The sequence below is a fragment of the Cetorhinus maximus genome, unplaced genomic scaffold (assembly GCF_964194155.1).
Source record: "Cetorhinus maximus unplaced genomic scaffold, sCetMax3.hap1.1 HAP1_SCAFFOLD_1060, whole genome shotgun sequence".
NCBI classification, from domain to species: Eukaryota; Metazoa; Chordata; class Chondrichthyes; order Lamniformes; family Cetorhinidae; genus Cetorhinus; species Cetorhinus maximus.
In genome coordinates, this window is record NW_027597002.1 from 24216 (window position 1) to 39572 (window position 15357).

The 15357-nt window shown below is 45.3% G+C and overlaps 2 protein-coding genes across 2 annotated transcripts in view; one reads left to right on the forward strand and one right to left on the reverse strand.

The window, feature by feature from the left end:
• The window catches only part of LOC144675623 (uncharacterized), a 71963-nt gene that overhangs the window by 19543 nt on the left and 37063 nt on the right, over positions 1–15357 (reverse strand). The window lies entirely within an intron of this gene.
• LOC144675622 (uncharacterized) lies at positions 4514–6661 on the forward strand. Its single transcript, XM_078536268.1, has 2 exons — positions 4514–4577; positions 5137–6661. The coding sequence occupies exon 2, from the start codon at positions 5240–5242 to the stop codon at positions 6617–6619; it is 1380 nt and encodes a 459-aa protein (XP_078392394.1). The 5' UTR covers positions 4514–4577; positions 5137–5239; the 3' UTR covers positions 6620–6661.

Sequence of the window (15357 nt, forward strand, 5' to 3'; positions counted from 1 at the left end):
GGTGCACAGTGAGATTAAGTGATTGCCTGAACCCAGTCCAACAGAGAGAGCATCTAAATGGTCTGTTGTCACTATGAACACATACTGATATAGCCCCAGACCTGTCACTCAAACCCCTCAACTCCACCCAGTTCACAGCTCAATCTACCAGCTTGCAGCTTCCTGCACCTTGACCCCGCCCGGCCCAGGTGTGGGACAGTCCAAGGTGAGTCATTTGTGTAACCAGGGGAGTGGAGGAGGGGTGACATCCCGCCTTGTGCGGTGTCCCAAATGGTTCCATTCCCCCCTCCCTCAGGGCCCTCTATATACAGCATACAGACGGCTGATGGGCTTTGGGGATCCTCAGTGACCTGCACAGTTACATTATCCTGCACCCCGTCCCCGATTCACTGTGTGAAAAGGTTGTTATTCTTTATTGCTTCTACCCATCGCCTAAACACTTTGTTTCACACAAGTCTTGCTTAAGACTTGTTTAATCCCAGGGCTACGGGGCAAAGGGAGGGAAGTCATAGAATCAGAGTTGTACAACACAGAAACAGGCCCTTCATCCCATCGTGTCCGTGCCGGCCATCAACACCTATCTATTACAATCCCACTTTCCAGCACTTGGCCCATAGCCCTGAGGTGGCACTAGGAAAATGGTTCCTTCAGTGAACAACACAGAAAGGACGGGCCGAACGGCCTCCATCTGTGCTGTAACCATTCAATAATTGTCTGAGGTGTCTTTATCCCGCTGCTCCATTCCCAGTGATTCCCGCCTTCCGCTATTGTCCCTGGCTCCCTGTTTAATCAAGTAATTCCTCCCTTTCCTCTACTCACCCTGTGCAGTGCGTGTGTCAGGCTTCCTCTGTACACCTCCCCGCAACACCATCCCGGCCCCTTTAACCATCAGCAGCTTCCTGTTTGTCTGGTCTTAGTTTAAATTTACAGAATTGAAGGATTTAGATTCAAGCTCGCCTAAACTGACTGCTCTAAATCGGAAAATGTTTGTCCCTCACACCTGGATAGTTCATTTTGTTTAAAGTCATACCAAAAATGCAGTTACTGTCCTCAATTGAAGAGGCTCCTCATTTTAATCCGCACCAGACCCGAATATAAAAGAACGAACATTGTCCCCCAGACCCGAATATAAAACAGTGAACATTATCCCCCAGACCCGAATATAAAACAGTGAACATTATCCCCCAGACCCGAATATAAAACAGTGAACATTATCCCCCAGACCCGAATATAAATCAGTGAACATTATCCCCCAGACCCGAATATAAAACAGTGAACATTATCCCCTAGACCCGAATATAAAACAGTGAACGTTATCCCCCAGACCCGAATATAAAACAATGAACATTATCACCCGGACCCGAATATAAAACAGTGAATATTATCCCCCAGACCCAAATATAAAACAGTGAACATTATCCCCAGACCCGAATATAAAATAGTGAACATTATTCCCCAGACCCGAATATAAAACAGTGAACAATATCCCCCAGACCCGAATATAAAACAGTGAACATTATCCCCCAGACCCGAATATAAAACAGTGAACATTATCCCCAGACTCGAATATAAAACAGTGAACATTATCGCCCAGACCCGAATATAAAACAGTGAACATTATCCCCCAGACCCGAATATAAAACAGTGAACATTATCCCACAGACCCGAATATAAAACAGTGAACATTATCCCCCAGACCCGAATATAAAACAGTGAACATTATCCCCCAGACCCGAATATAAAACAGTGAACATTATCCCCCCAGACCCGAATATAAAACAGTGCACATTATCCCCCAGACCCGAATATAAAACAGTGAACATTATCCCCAGCCCCGAATATAAAACAGTGAACATTATCCCCCAGACCCGAATATAAAACAATGAACGTTATCCCTAGACCCGAATATAAAACAATGAGACTGGAGTTTCATGAGGCCGAGACTTTTGTTGTCGATGTGGTAAATTAATTTGGGACAATACCTTTAAAAATTCTGAGTCTACAATCCTGACATGAATCTGAAAGTGCTGGAATTCCTCAGCAGGTCAGGCCTTCATCTGTGGAGAGAGAAACAGAGTTAACATGACAGCTTTGTGACCTTTTATCTGACCTGAGAATATATAGAAATGTAACAGTTCATTACCAGGTCAAAAGAAGACACTTCACAGACTTCTGGAATCAAATTGACTTCAACAATTTTCTATCATAATCTCTGCCTCCATTTGTTTCTTGTTTCTTTAAGTATTTGTTTTCCTTTCTCATTTCTCTATCATTTTCTCCACATTGTTTCAGACTGCTGTTATCGTGTCATTCGCATCTCATCTAGACACGTCTTTTGTTTTTTTAATGGGGCCATTACCACTTCTTTTGACCTTACATCATGAAATCTTTTGTCAGTTAATCTGTCCCACCCTGCAGCCTTTCAGAGACCTTTCCTTCTGTTCCTCTTCCCACCTCCCCCATTTCACTGGCTCACGGACCTGAAATGTCAATTCTGTTTCTCTCTCCATAGGTTCTTCCAGACCTGCTGGAGTGTTTCCAGTTTTTACTGCTTAGTTCATATTTGAAGCATCGCAGTATTGTTCGTTTTTCCATTCCAAGCACTCTACCTGATTAGTTTAACCTCTGTGTGGGAAAGCATTTAGAAGCTGGAATCTAGGTCAAAATAAAGTCATTTGTACAATTGTGGTTTCATTAAAGCCTGTTCAGGCCAAATCGTGTTGAACTAAATTTCTTGAGTTATTTGTTAAGGCAACAGAGAATGTTGATGAGATTAAAACGGTTGATGTGAACATGAATTGCTAAACAGCATTTGATACAGCGCCAAGTAACAGGCTTGTCAGCAAAGTTAAAGCCCATGGGGCCAGAGGCAGCATTGGATGCGTGACAGGAAACAGCACGCATGGTAAACGGTTGTTTTTTCAGATTGAAGAAAAATATAGAGTGGGATCACAAGGAGTCGGTGTTAAGACCACTGTTTTCTTGATATATATTAAAGACCTAGACTTGTGTGTGCAGGGCAAAATTTGCAAATGAAGCCAAATTTTCAAGTTGCGTTTACAGTGAGGAGCATAGTGATAAACCTCAAGAAGACATAGACAGGATGAAGGAATGGGTAGACATGTAAACAGGTAGAATATAATTCAGAGAGGTGTGAAGTGATTTATTTTGGTAGGGAGGACGAGGAGAGACAAAATAAAATAAAGGGTACAATTGTAAAAGGGTGCTAGAGCAGCGTAATCTGGGGCTATATGTACACAAATCATTGAAGATGGCAGGGCAGACTAAGAAAGCAGTGAATAAAGCATGTGGAATCGGGAATAAAGTAGAAAATCAACAAGTTAGAATAAACCTGAATAAAACACTGGCTTAGCCCCAACTGCAGTATTGTGTCCAATTCTGAGCCCCTCACTTCAGGATGCATGTGAGGCATTCGAGAGTGTGCAAAAAAGATTCACGAGAGATGATGAACTTCAGTTAGGTGAAGTTGGGTTTGTTTTCCTTGGAAGGGGAACCGTTCTCTTGCATCTTTCCTGGGCCCTCTGACTTCAATTCCTTCTGAAATTGCAGCCATTTCTTGTTATTGATGTGGGTCATTAAGAAACAATGGACTCTTATGATGTCATCCAGTCCCAGTGCGATGATGTCATCCAGTCCCAGTGCGATGATGTCATGAAGACTATTAAATACCAGCGGAGCCTTAGTGGTGAAAACAGTTTTGTTCGAGATGGCAGCAAGACTGATAGGTCAGCAAATGGAATTAATGGGAAAGAAAGTGAGGCAACTCATGAACATCAGGAATATTGTTGTGAATTACGAAGGTGAACAACGTGTACAGTATACATTCCCCGTCTCCCGACACGCGGCCCCCGTCTCCCGACACGGTGTCCCCTATCTTTAAGTCCTTCCAGTTTGGATAAAAGGTCACTGACCTGAAACATTCACTGTTTCCCTCTCCACAGAAGCTGTTTGACCTGCTGAGAGTTTCCAACATTTTCTGTTTTGAGGTCGGATTTCCAGCATCTGCAGTATCTTGTTTCAGGGTCACAGTGGATCAGTTTTCTCTGACTTATCGTTCCCTGTTCAAAGGTGAAGAAGGAGTTTTTAAAGAATGAGACAATAACTGTCCCCCTGTTCGACATGAAACTAAACTCACTGTTAATTCCTCCTCAGTAACAATTGTAAACACAAAGCTTCCAGCCGGGATTGAACCGGGGACTTTCTCATGTAAAGTAAAAGTGATAATCAGTGCACTAGGGAAATGAGTGTGAATCCCCCCCGGACAGAGGGGAACTGACCATCCATCTCTAGCTCTAATTCCCAAACAGAAAATGCTGCCAAGAATCAGCAAGTCAGGCTGAGTCTGTGGCCGCTCTCACCATCTGAAACCGTCACAATGCCCGGCTGATTGACGGCAGGTCCGGACCAATAGGAAGAGGGGGCGGAAACGGAGGACCGAGCGGGAGCGGCTGGTCCTCCAACCAATCGGAGTGAATGAGGGGCGGGACCGGGCTGGGAGTGAAGCATGCGCAGTGTGAGTAATGGCGATGGAGAGACGCTTCTCGGACCCGTAATCGGTAAGGAAGAGAATAGTTGGGCGGAGGGAGCGGTCGATTGGGCGGGTGGGTGGAGCGGATTGAGAAACTTGTTGTGCAATCAGGAAACCCCAAAATTGAGCTTTGCGGTCGCCCGCTTGCACGGAGCGGGGGCCGCAAACCCCATAAATCGGGCCCAGTTATCGGCCGCCATCTTTATTGGGGTCAATGTGCAGCAGGGCGCATGCGGGGCCGCCATCTTTGTAGGGGGCAAGGTTTTGAATGAGTGGGAGGAGCTTGTTTCCCATTGTTCAGAATGGAGACAATTTGTCCATCAATTTGCAATACCCTTTGAGTCCCAATGTCTTATTGCTGAGGCAGAGCGGCGACAGGGAAAGAAGGAAAAGGAAGCAAATTCTGCTTCCCGAATTCTGCTACCTCGTGCCACGTCCTGCCCCCTGTGTCCAAAGATCTGTGGGTCTTTTCAGTCCTATGAAGACCCAGGGCAGAAACCTGCGCCCCTGAGGAGACGCCATCCTGCCTTTGTGTTTCTGTGGGTTCTCTCTAACTCCCTTTTTCTTGTTTTAAATCAATTTCACAGGGGATTAGAAGGGGAAGATTTGCAGTCGGAAAACTCAAACCAAACATCACAACAGGATCTGATAGAATCGCCCAATTTATCGAGATCTGAATATCATCGGTTTATGGACATGGAAGGAAAAAGCACCGTTCACAGTGGGGAGAAACCGTACACATGTTCTGTGTGTGGACGAGGCTTCAGCCGATCATCAGACCCATCAAAACATAAATGCAGTCAAAATGGGGAGAAGCCATGGAAATGTGCAGATTGTAGGAAGGGATTCACTGATACAGTTCAGCTGGAAACTCAGCGGGACAGTCACACCAGGAAGAGGCTGTTCACCTGCTCAGATTGTGGGAAGAAATTTGTTAATTCATCCAACCTGCTTACACACCAACGAGTTCACACTGGGGAGAGACCGTTCACCTGCCCTGAGTGTGGGAAGGGATTCATTAATTCATCCAATCTGCTGAGGCACCAGAGAGTTCACACGAGTGAGAGACCGTTCACTTGCTCCAAGTGTGGGAAAGGATTCACTCAGTCATCCAGCTTGGTGATGCACCAACGGGTTCACACTGGGGAAAAGCCGTTCACATGCTCCGAGTGTGGGAGGGGATTCACTGACTCATCCAACCTGCTGGCACACCAGCGTGTTCACACTGACGAGAGACCGTTCAGGTGCTCTCACTGTGGGACTGGGTTCAGGCGAGCATCTGAACTCACCATACACCAGCACACTCACACTGGGGAGAGGCCATTCACCTGTACGGAGTGTGGGAAGGGATTCACTGATTCATCCACCCTGCTGAGGCACCAGCGAATTCACACTGGGGAGAGACCGTTCACCTGTACACAGTGTGGGAAGGGATTCACTCAGTTATCCAGCCTGCTGAGACATGAACAAACTCACACTGAGGGGAGGCCATTCAGCTGCTCTGAGTGTGGGAAAGGATTCGCCCATTCAAACAACCTGGTGAGACACCAGCAGGTTCACACTGGGGAGAAGTTGTTCACCTGCTCTGAGTGTGGGAAGAGATTTGCTCAGTCATCCCACCTACAGACACATCAACGAATTCACACTGATGAGAGACCGTTTAAATGCCCAGACTGTGGGAAGTGCTTTAAAAGTTCCGGGGAACTGATGTCCCATCAACTTGTTCATACTGATGAGAGACCGTTCAGGTGCTCTCACTGTGGGACTGGGTTCAGGCGATCATCTCAACTCATTTTACATCAGCGAACTCACACTGGGGAGAGGCCGTTCACCTGCTCCGAGTGTGGGAAGGGATTCACTCAGTCATCCCACCTGCAGACACACAAGCGCACTCACACAGGGGAGAGGCACTTCACCTGCACCACGTGTGGGAAGGGATTCACTCAGTCATCCCACCTGCTGACACACCAGCGAGTTCACACTGGGGAGAGGCCATTCACCTGCTGCAAGTGTGGGAAGGGATTCACTCAGTCTGCTAACCTGCTGAAACACCAGCGAGTTCACAAATAACTGCAGTGATTGGATTTTGCTGTTAATCACAACCAGACTGAGCCATGTTCATTCGGACCTGTTTCTGCTGATGTTAATAAACACCAGCCCTGTCATCGTGGTTCTCACTCTGAATAAAAATTAAATTAATCAGTTTTGTGTTAAACACACTGTTTTGAGTCTCTTTAATATCTCAAACACACGTTAATTCCTTTGAAGGGCTCTCCCTCTCCTTCAAATCTGCCATCATCGCTCTCTCCTCAATAAAACCAACCCTTGACCCCAATGTCCTTGTAAACTACCTCTCCATTTCTTTCCACCCTTCCCTCTACCAAACCCTTGTCACCATCCAAATCCATGCCCATCAGACTTGGAACTCTATGTTTCAATCCGTGCAATAAGATTCCTGCCCCTGTCACAGTATCGAAACAGCTCTTCTCAAAGTCACATATTAGATCTGATGTGAATGTGACAAAGGTAAACTCTCCCTCACAGTCCTTCTCGGCCTGTCCACAGTCTTTGACACTATTGACCAAACCATCCTCCTCCAATGCCTCTCCACTGGTGCCCTGCTGGGTGGGACTGCAAGCTCCTGATTCCTTTCTTATCGATCTCATTGTAACCAGAGAATCACCTACAGGAGCTGTGATTACCTGAGTTACATTTTCACAGACTGACTCACCCGGTAAGTGATCAGATGTCACTGAACTTTGATATAAAAATGTCCCATTTTCACTCTCAGAGTGACCGTATCTTACAGACCAAGCCCTTCTTTCCAGATTAGCCCTTCTGGATAAGATCAACAGAGAAGCGTGAAGACGTTCCAGTTCACAACCCAAACTCATAGAGGTAAAAAATGTTTGCTAATTCATGTTAAAAAATAGAGCATAGCAGAACAATTTTGTGTTGATGTATGACAGACTTTACTGAAAAAGATTAATTACTGAACATTGGCCAACAGCTCCATTCTTGCAGGATGGAGATGGTAGGAGTTGGATATTAATCATTCTTATTTTGCAATCCCTATGTTAGCAGAAAATCACTAATTTATACAGACTCGCTCACACAGTCAGTGATCAGAACTCACTGGACTGTGACAAGCTGTGTTTACCTGAGTTATATTTATACAGGCTCACTCACTCAGTAAGCGATCAGGTCTCACTGAACTATGACACAATCATATTCTAATCACTCTCACACAGACTGTATCTTGCAGGCCAAGTTATTCTACCCTCATCAGCCCTTCTGCACAAGATTGACACACAACAAGATCACAGTGCTACAAACATTTGGAACTTCTTGTTAGAATGTAAACTGGGAGAACAATGGTCTATTGGTCTCTTACAGACATAGAGATAGAGATTGACAGTCAGGATTAACCAACAATTTTTACCACATCACACAATTGGTATGACGCAGAAGGAGGCCATTTGGTCCATCGTGTTTGCACTGGCTCTCCCAAAGAGCAACTCACCTAGTCCCATTCTCCCACCTTACCCTTTACGTCCTCCCGTTTCTGATAACAGTCTAATTCCTTCCTGAAAGCTTCAGTTGAACCTGCCTCCGCCACACTCTCAACCTGTGCATTCCAAAATTTAATTGCAATGCTGCATAAGAAGTTTCTCCACATATCGCTTTTGCTTCTTTGAATAACTTCTTTAAATCTGTGCCCTCTCGTTCTTGATCCTTTCACGAGTCAGAACAGTTTCTTCCTATAGACTCTGTCCAGACGCCTCATGATTCTGAATGCCTCCATCAAATCTCCTCTGAGCATCTTTTCTCTCATGCCACCAATGCTAACCTTTCCAATCTATCTTCATAACTCAAGTTTCTCAACTCTGGAACCATTCACGTAAATCTCTTCTATACTCTCTCCAATGCCTTCACATCCTTCCTAAAATTCAGTGTCGAGAACTGTAAGCAATAATCCAGCTGAGGTCTAACTAGTGTCTTATACAAGCTCAGCATAACCTCCTTGCTCTTGTACTCTGTGCCCCTATTCAAAAAATCCAGGAAACTGAATCACTTATTAACCATTCTCTCAACCTGCCCTGCCACAATGACTTAGGCACATATACACACAGGTCCCTCAGCTCCTGCACCCCCCTTTAGAGTTGTACCCCCTAATTTATACTGTCTTCCTGCCAAAACTTATCGTCTCACATTTCTCTGGATTGAACTTCAGCTGCCACCTCTCCACCCATTCCACCAGCTTGTCTATGAACTTTTGAAGTTCTACAATATCCTCCTCACAGTTTGTGATTTTTCTGAGTTTTGTATTATCCACAGATTTTGAAATGTTGCCTTTGCCCCAAGATCTAGGTCATTAATGTATGGCAGGAAAAGCAATGGTCCCATAACCATACCGCTGTGGAACTCCATTACAAACCTTCCTCCAGTGCAAAAAATATCCACTAACTGCTACTCTCTGTTTCCTGTTATGCAGCCAATTCCTTATCCATGTTTCTACTGTCCCTTTTGTAACCTGAGCTTTAACTTTTCTCACAAATCTTTTGTGCAGTACTTAAACAAACGCCTTTTGGAAGTCCATGTACACCATAGTGACAGCATTGCCCTCATGAACCTTCTCTGTTACCTCTTCAAGAAACTCCATCAAATTAGTTAAACATGATTTTCCTTTAAGAAATCCATGCTGGCTTTCCATAATCAACCTGCATTTGTCAATGTGATGATTAACTTTGTCCAGAATTATTGTTTCTAGGAGTTAACCTAATTGGTCTGTAGTCGCTGGGCATATCTTTACGCCCTTTTTTGATCAAGAGTGTAAAGTTTGCAATCTTTAGTCCTTGGGGTCTACCCTTGAGTCTACAGAAGACTGAAAAATTATGTCCAGTTCCTCCGCAATTTCAACTCACATCTTGCAGTATCCATGGATGCATCACATCTGGTCCTGGCGACTTAACAACTTTAAGTACAGATAGGATATTCAATACTTCCTCTTTCCCGCTTTTAAACCCATCTAGTGTCCGAATTACTTCACATTTTTACCATGGTCTGGGTAGCATCTTCTTCCTTGCTAAAGACAGGTGCAAAGTATTCATTTAATACCTCAGCTATATGTCTGCCCCCTTGTGTAAATTCCCTTTTTGCCCCATATCAACCCTGGTCTGAAGCTTTGGAGCTCGAACATGGTATTTATTATTCTTCAGCCCCTATGCTAACAGAAACCCTACCCTCAATTCCCCGGGTTCAGACAAAGATTAACTGAGACACTGTTTCTAATGGCGGCCGAAATTACCCACAATCCGGTGCGCCTCAGAAACCGCTCTATCTGGTGCGGGTTGTCCGGGTGAACGGCGCATGCTCGGAGTCTCCCGCTCTCTGCTTGAGGTTGGTGCCGGAGAGAAGCCGGAAGAAAGTGAAGAATGTTCATTGGTTCAGATTCGGCTCTGGGGCCGCCCTCGGGATTTGTAAACCCCGCCCCCCGACACTGACCTCTCACCTGACAGCTCCCAATGCCCGGCTGATTGATGGCAGCTGCGGGCCAATAGGAAGAGGGGTTGGGGCAGGATAGTCGCGTAGGAGAGGCTGGTCCTCCAACCAATCGGAGTGAATGAGGGGCGGTGCTGAGCCCGGCTCTCCCTCATTGGCTGAAACTCTGCATCATTCTGAAAGCTAATTTCTCTCAAACTCCAGAAGAAAGCTGGACCTTTCTTTTTGTGAGTTTAAACAGATGAAACCCTGTGGATGTGGAGTAGACATTTCAACATTTGTTACTGAAATGAGCGGACATGATGAAACAATACACACACAATTCAAGGGCTGACTTCAGGGCATGAATGCAGACATGGAATGACACCATTAGAACAAGAAGGTTCCCTAGTTTCAATAAATGGTTTGGACAGTTTAGGGAGAAGGTTAATGCTGTTAATCATTCAGAACAATAGACGGAAATCAAGGCCTGTGAGAGAGGGGCCCACCGCAGACAGGTCGAGAAAGACCAGAATGGAAAGTTTACCTTTGTCACAGTCATATAGCTTTCAAAATAACTGTTCTGGAATTGTGGCGGGGCAGAAACCTGATTGGAGAGATTCAAACCTGGAGTTCAGAGAAAGATGGACATGGATTTGGGAGATTACAAAATGTTTAAGTATTTTTCAAAGGAAATTGAGGCAGGGAATGAGGCGGCAGCATGCAAAGATGCAGAAGTGAAGAGTTTGTTATTTTAACGACAGTGGTAATGATGGAAGATTTAAAGGAGAGCGGGACAGTACTTGAAAAGAGAGAACTGTTGTGAATGTCAGTAGGCATGGGGAGGTTGTTTGGTCAATAGTTTAGTGGGAATAGGGTCGATGGAGCAGGTTGTGCACAGAGAGAGCACTGAGAGGGCATAAGGGGAGACAGGAGAGAAACCCGTGAAAAATGTGTGTTCAGGGCTTGGGCAAGTGGGATCTTCAGACACAGTTTGTCCCGTTGGGCCAGTGGAAGGGAGGGAAGCAGCAGAGGCAGCTGATCGGATTGTCTCAATCTTAGAAACAAAGAAGCTCCATGAGATCCTCACATTGTTGCTGGAGGTGAAGATGGAGGAGACAAGCGAGAGGGAGAGCCCTTCAAAAGGAACAAACTTGTGTTAAAGATATTAAAAAGACTCAACACACTGTGTTTAACGCAAAGCTGATTTATTTGAATTTTATCCAGAATCTGTAACTGGGCTGGAGTTTATTAACATCAGCAGAAACACACTCCAATGAATATGCTTCAGACAACAATATCATTAGGAACTAAATACAACCCAAGCAGTTACTTGTGAACTCGCTGGTGTCTCAGCAGGTGGGATGACCGAATGAATCCCTTCCCATACTCAAAACAGGTGAACGGCCACCCCTGACTTTGAACTCACTGGTGTTTCAGTAGGTTGGATGAATCAGCAAACCCCTTTTTACACACAGTGCTGGTAAACGGCCTCTCCCCAGTGTGAACTCACTGGTGTGTCTGCACATGGGATGACTGAGTGAATCCCTTCCCACACTCAGAGCAGGTGAACAGCCTCTCTCCAATGTGAGTGCTTCAATGAATTTCCAGCTGGGATGGGTAACTGAATCCCTTCGCACAGTTCCCACATTTCCATGGATTCTCTCCAGTGTGACTGTGGCTGTGGTTCGACAGGTCATTTGTTCGGCTGCAGCCTCGTCCACACACAGAGCATGTATACGGTTTCTCCCCACTGTGAACAAGGCTTTTAACTTCCATGTTCAAAATTCGATGATATGTGGGTTACGATAAATTGGGCGACACCATCAGATCCTGATGTGATGTTAGGTTTGAGATTCCGGACTGCAAGCCCTGTGAAAGTAGTTTAAAACAGGCCAAAGGGAGTGAGAGAGAATCCATAAAAACACAAAGGCAGGTTACGAAATTGAGCTGAATGAATCTGGTCATTTTTGGGACTGGCATGAGGAAAAAGTGACAATGAAAGCTTTCAGACACAATGGATTCATCAATGCCTATTAGGAAAGGGAACCCAACGACTGGACTGGGCCTATACAAAACTCCAAAATCTAGGGGAGGAAAGAGAGGGAGATGGGAGAGCCAGGGCGTGAAGGAGAGGGATGTTACACATCTGCAACTCTACCAGAGCTTTGGCAGAATCTCCCAAACCCGCAACCTCTACCAGCTAGAAGGACCAGGGTAGCAGGTGTCTGTGAACATAATCACCTCCAAGTCACACACGGTCCTGACTTGACTGACATTTAGTACTGGATGAACAGAAATTTCCTCCATTTAAATATTGGGAAGACTGAAGCCATTGTCTTCAGTCCCAGCTACAATCTCCACTCACTAACCATCAATGCCATCCATCTCTCTGACAAATTTGAGACTGAACCAGACTATTCAACAATCAATTTTAGATCGTGAACTCACTCCTCCATCCCCACCCCCTTTCCGATCCCTCTTATATTTTCCAATAATTTATATAGATTTTTCCTTTCCCACCTATTTCCATTATTTTGAAATGTATTTCCATCCATTGTTTTATCTCTACCTTTTAGACTATTTCGATCCCTTCCCTTCACCCCACCCCACCCCCCCGAGGGCATATCTGTACCTTGCTTGTTCTGTTTTCTACCGTTAATTAGCACATTCCTTAGATAATATCGCCACCTTCAACATCTCTTTGTCCTTTTGTCTATGACATCTTTTGGAAATCTTCATCTATCACTCGCCCTCTATCCAGCTCTACCTGTCCCACTCCACCCCCCACCCTCCGCCCCATTAAACCAGCTTATATTTCACCTCTTTTCTATTTTTACTTAGTTCTTTTGAAGAGTCATACAGACTCAAAACGTTAACTGTGTTCCTCTCCGCAGATGCTGCCAGACCTGCTGAGTTTTTCCAGGTATTTTTATTTTTGTTTCAGACTATTCACTATCTTGGTGTCATATTTCGCCCCAAGCTGAGCCTCTATTTGCACCTCAGTAACTTTGCCAAACTTCACAACTGCCTCAGCTCATCTGCTGCTAAAACTCATCCTTTTCCTTGTTCCCGTTAAACTGGACTATTACTAGCTACCCACATAAAGATGGGGTCATTTAAAACTCCGCTTCCCTTATCCTTACTCGCACTAAGACTCGTTCATCCAACACCCCTGTGTTCACTAAGCTACATCGGCTTCTCGTTAGGCAGCTCCACAATGTTCAAATTCTCATCCTTGTTCTAAAATCCTTCCGTGGCCTCACCCTCACTATCTCTATAATATCCTCCAATCTACATCCCGCCAAAAAAACTGGAGTCATTTAATTCAGGCCTTCTGAGGATCCCTGATTTCAATTGATCCACCATTGGTGACCGAGCCTTCAGCTGCCCAGGCCAAAAACTCTGAAATATTCTCCTTAGACCTCTCTGCCTCCCTCTCATCCTTTAAGACACTCCTTATAACCTACTTCTTTGACCAAGCCTCTGATCATCTGCCCTTATGCCTGCTTATGTGACTTAGTGTTAAATATTGCAACATAATATTCCTGTGAAACACATTGGAAGGTTTTATTCTATCCAGGGTGCTACATAAATACAACTTGTCCTTGATGATTTGGATATATATCATCGCTGAGTGGAAACCCTGTAACTCCTTACCAAACAGCATTGTGGGAGCACCTTCACCACAGTGACTGCAGCGGTTCAGGAAGAAGGCCCACCAACACCTGACCAACAAACAACTGGGGATTGACAATATCTGCTGGTCTTGTTAGTGACGCCCAAATACCAAGAATGGAGTTAACAAAAAACCTCGGTTGTTTCTCTCTCCACAGTTGCTGTCAGACCAGGTGAGTTTTTTTTTCCAGCATTTTCTGTTTTGATTTCAGACTTCCAGCATCCCCAATATTTTGCTTTTATCCGAATTGGTCTGCCTGTGTTTCTAAACTCAATCCTGTAAAACAATGAAACAAAAGCAAAACTCTACAATGTTGGATCTGAAATGAAAATATAAAAGACTTCAAATATTCAGCTGGTCAGGCAGCATAAACCGATTAAGAAACAGAGTTAGGGGCTCAGGTCACTGACTTGCCTTCAGACTGCACGAAAACGCTCAGCAGCAGCCGATAAGTAATGGCGGCCAAAGTTCCCACAATGCTATGGGCCCAGAAACCGCTCTATCTAAAAGTTGTTTATTTTCTTATTGAAGGTCGGTTGTCGCAATCTGCGGGTGGTAACAATGGCGCAGTGAGAGGTAAGAAGGTGAAGAACTGCAGCAAATTACAGGAATACTTCAACAGACTTGCAGACTACACGGAGAAATGGAAAATTAAATTCAAAATAGTGAAATGAAGGCGGTTGGGTCCCTGCTGATGGAGATAGACCGTATTCGATCCCGCGGTGCATTCAAGGTAGGATGACCCGCCATTATTACAGAAGAATTAAGCCGCGTTTCTGCGCTTGCACACCCATACCAATGCCGAGACGAACAAAATAACTCTGAAGAAGAGTCATACGGACACGAAACGTTAACTCTGTCTTTCTCTCCACAGATGCTGATAGACTTGCTGAGTTTTTCCAACATTTTCTGCTTTTGTTGCCGAGACTAACAACCTTCCCACATCCTGAATCATCGGAACCTGCAGCCTGGAACTGGGAGTGGGAGAAGCGGGAAGAATGAGGAGAAACAATATAATATCACACTCACAACAACCTCCAAACCACCTCCATTCCTGGGATAGTGGGACAGAGTTTAGAAACACTCACCAACACGACTCCAGTGAAACACCCACGAGGAAAGGGGGAGCAGTGACTGTGCCTGCTCTAATATAGCCCCAGACCTGTCACTCAAATCCCCAACTCCGCCCAGTTCACATCTCAACCTATCAGCTTGCAGCTTCCTGCACCTTGACCCCGCCCGGCCCAGGTGCGGGACAGTCCCAGGTGAGTCGTTTGTGTCACCAGGAGAGTGGGAGAGGGGTGATCTCCCGCCCTGTGCTGTGTCCCAAATGGACTCTTCCTCCCCTCCCCCAGGGCCCTATAAACACTGCATGCAGACGGCTGATGGACTTTGGGGATCCTCACTAAACTGCACAGGTACATTATCCTGCACATCCCCTCCCCAACTCCCCCCACACCCCCCTCCCCCAAATTTCGCCAAGTCAACAAGTTGCTTTTCTTTCTTTCTGCTCCCTCTTTGCGTAAACATCTTGTTTCATACAAGTTTTGTTTAAGACTTGTTTAATCTTGTTTAATTGCAGGGATACAGGGCAAAGGCAGGGACGTGGCATTAGGTAAATTGTTCCTTCAGGGGGCTAACACAGACA

Coding starts and splice junctions, on each gene's coding strand:
- LOC144675622 (XM_078536268.1), top strand. CDS start 5,240: ATGGACATGGAAGGAAAAAGCACCGTTCACAGTGGGGAGAAACCGTAC.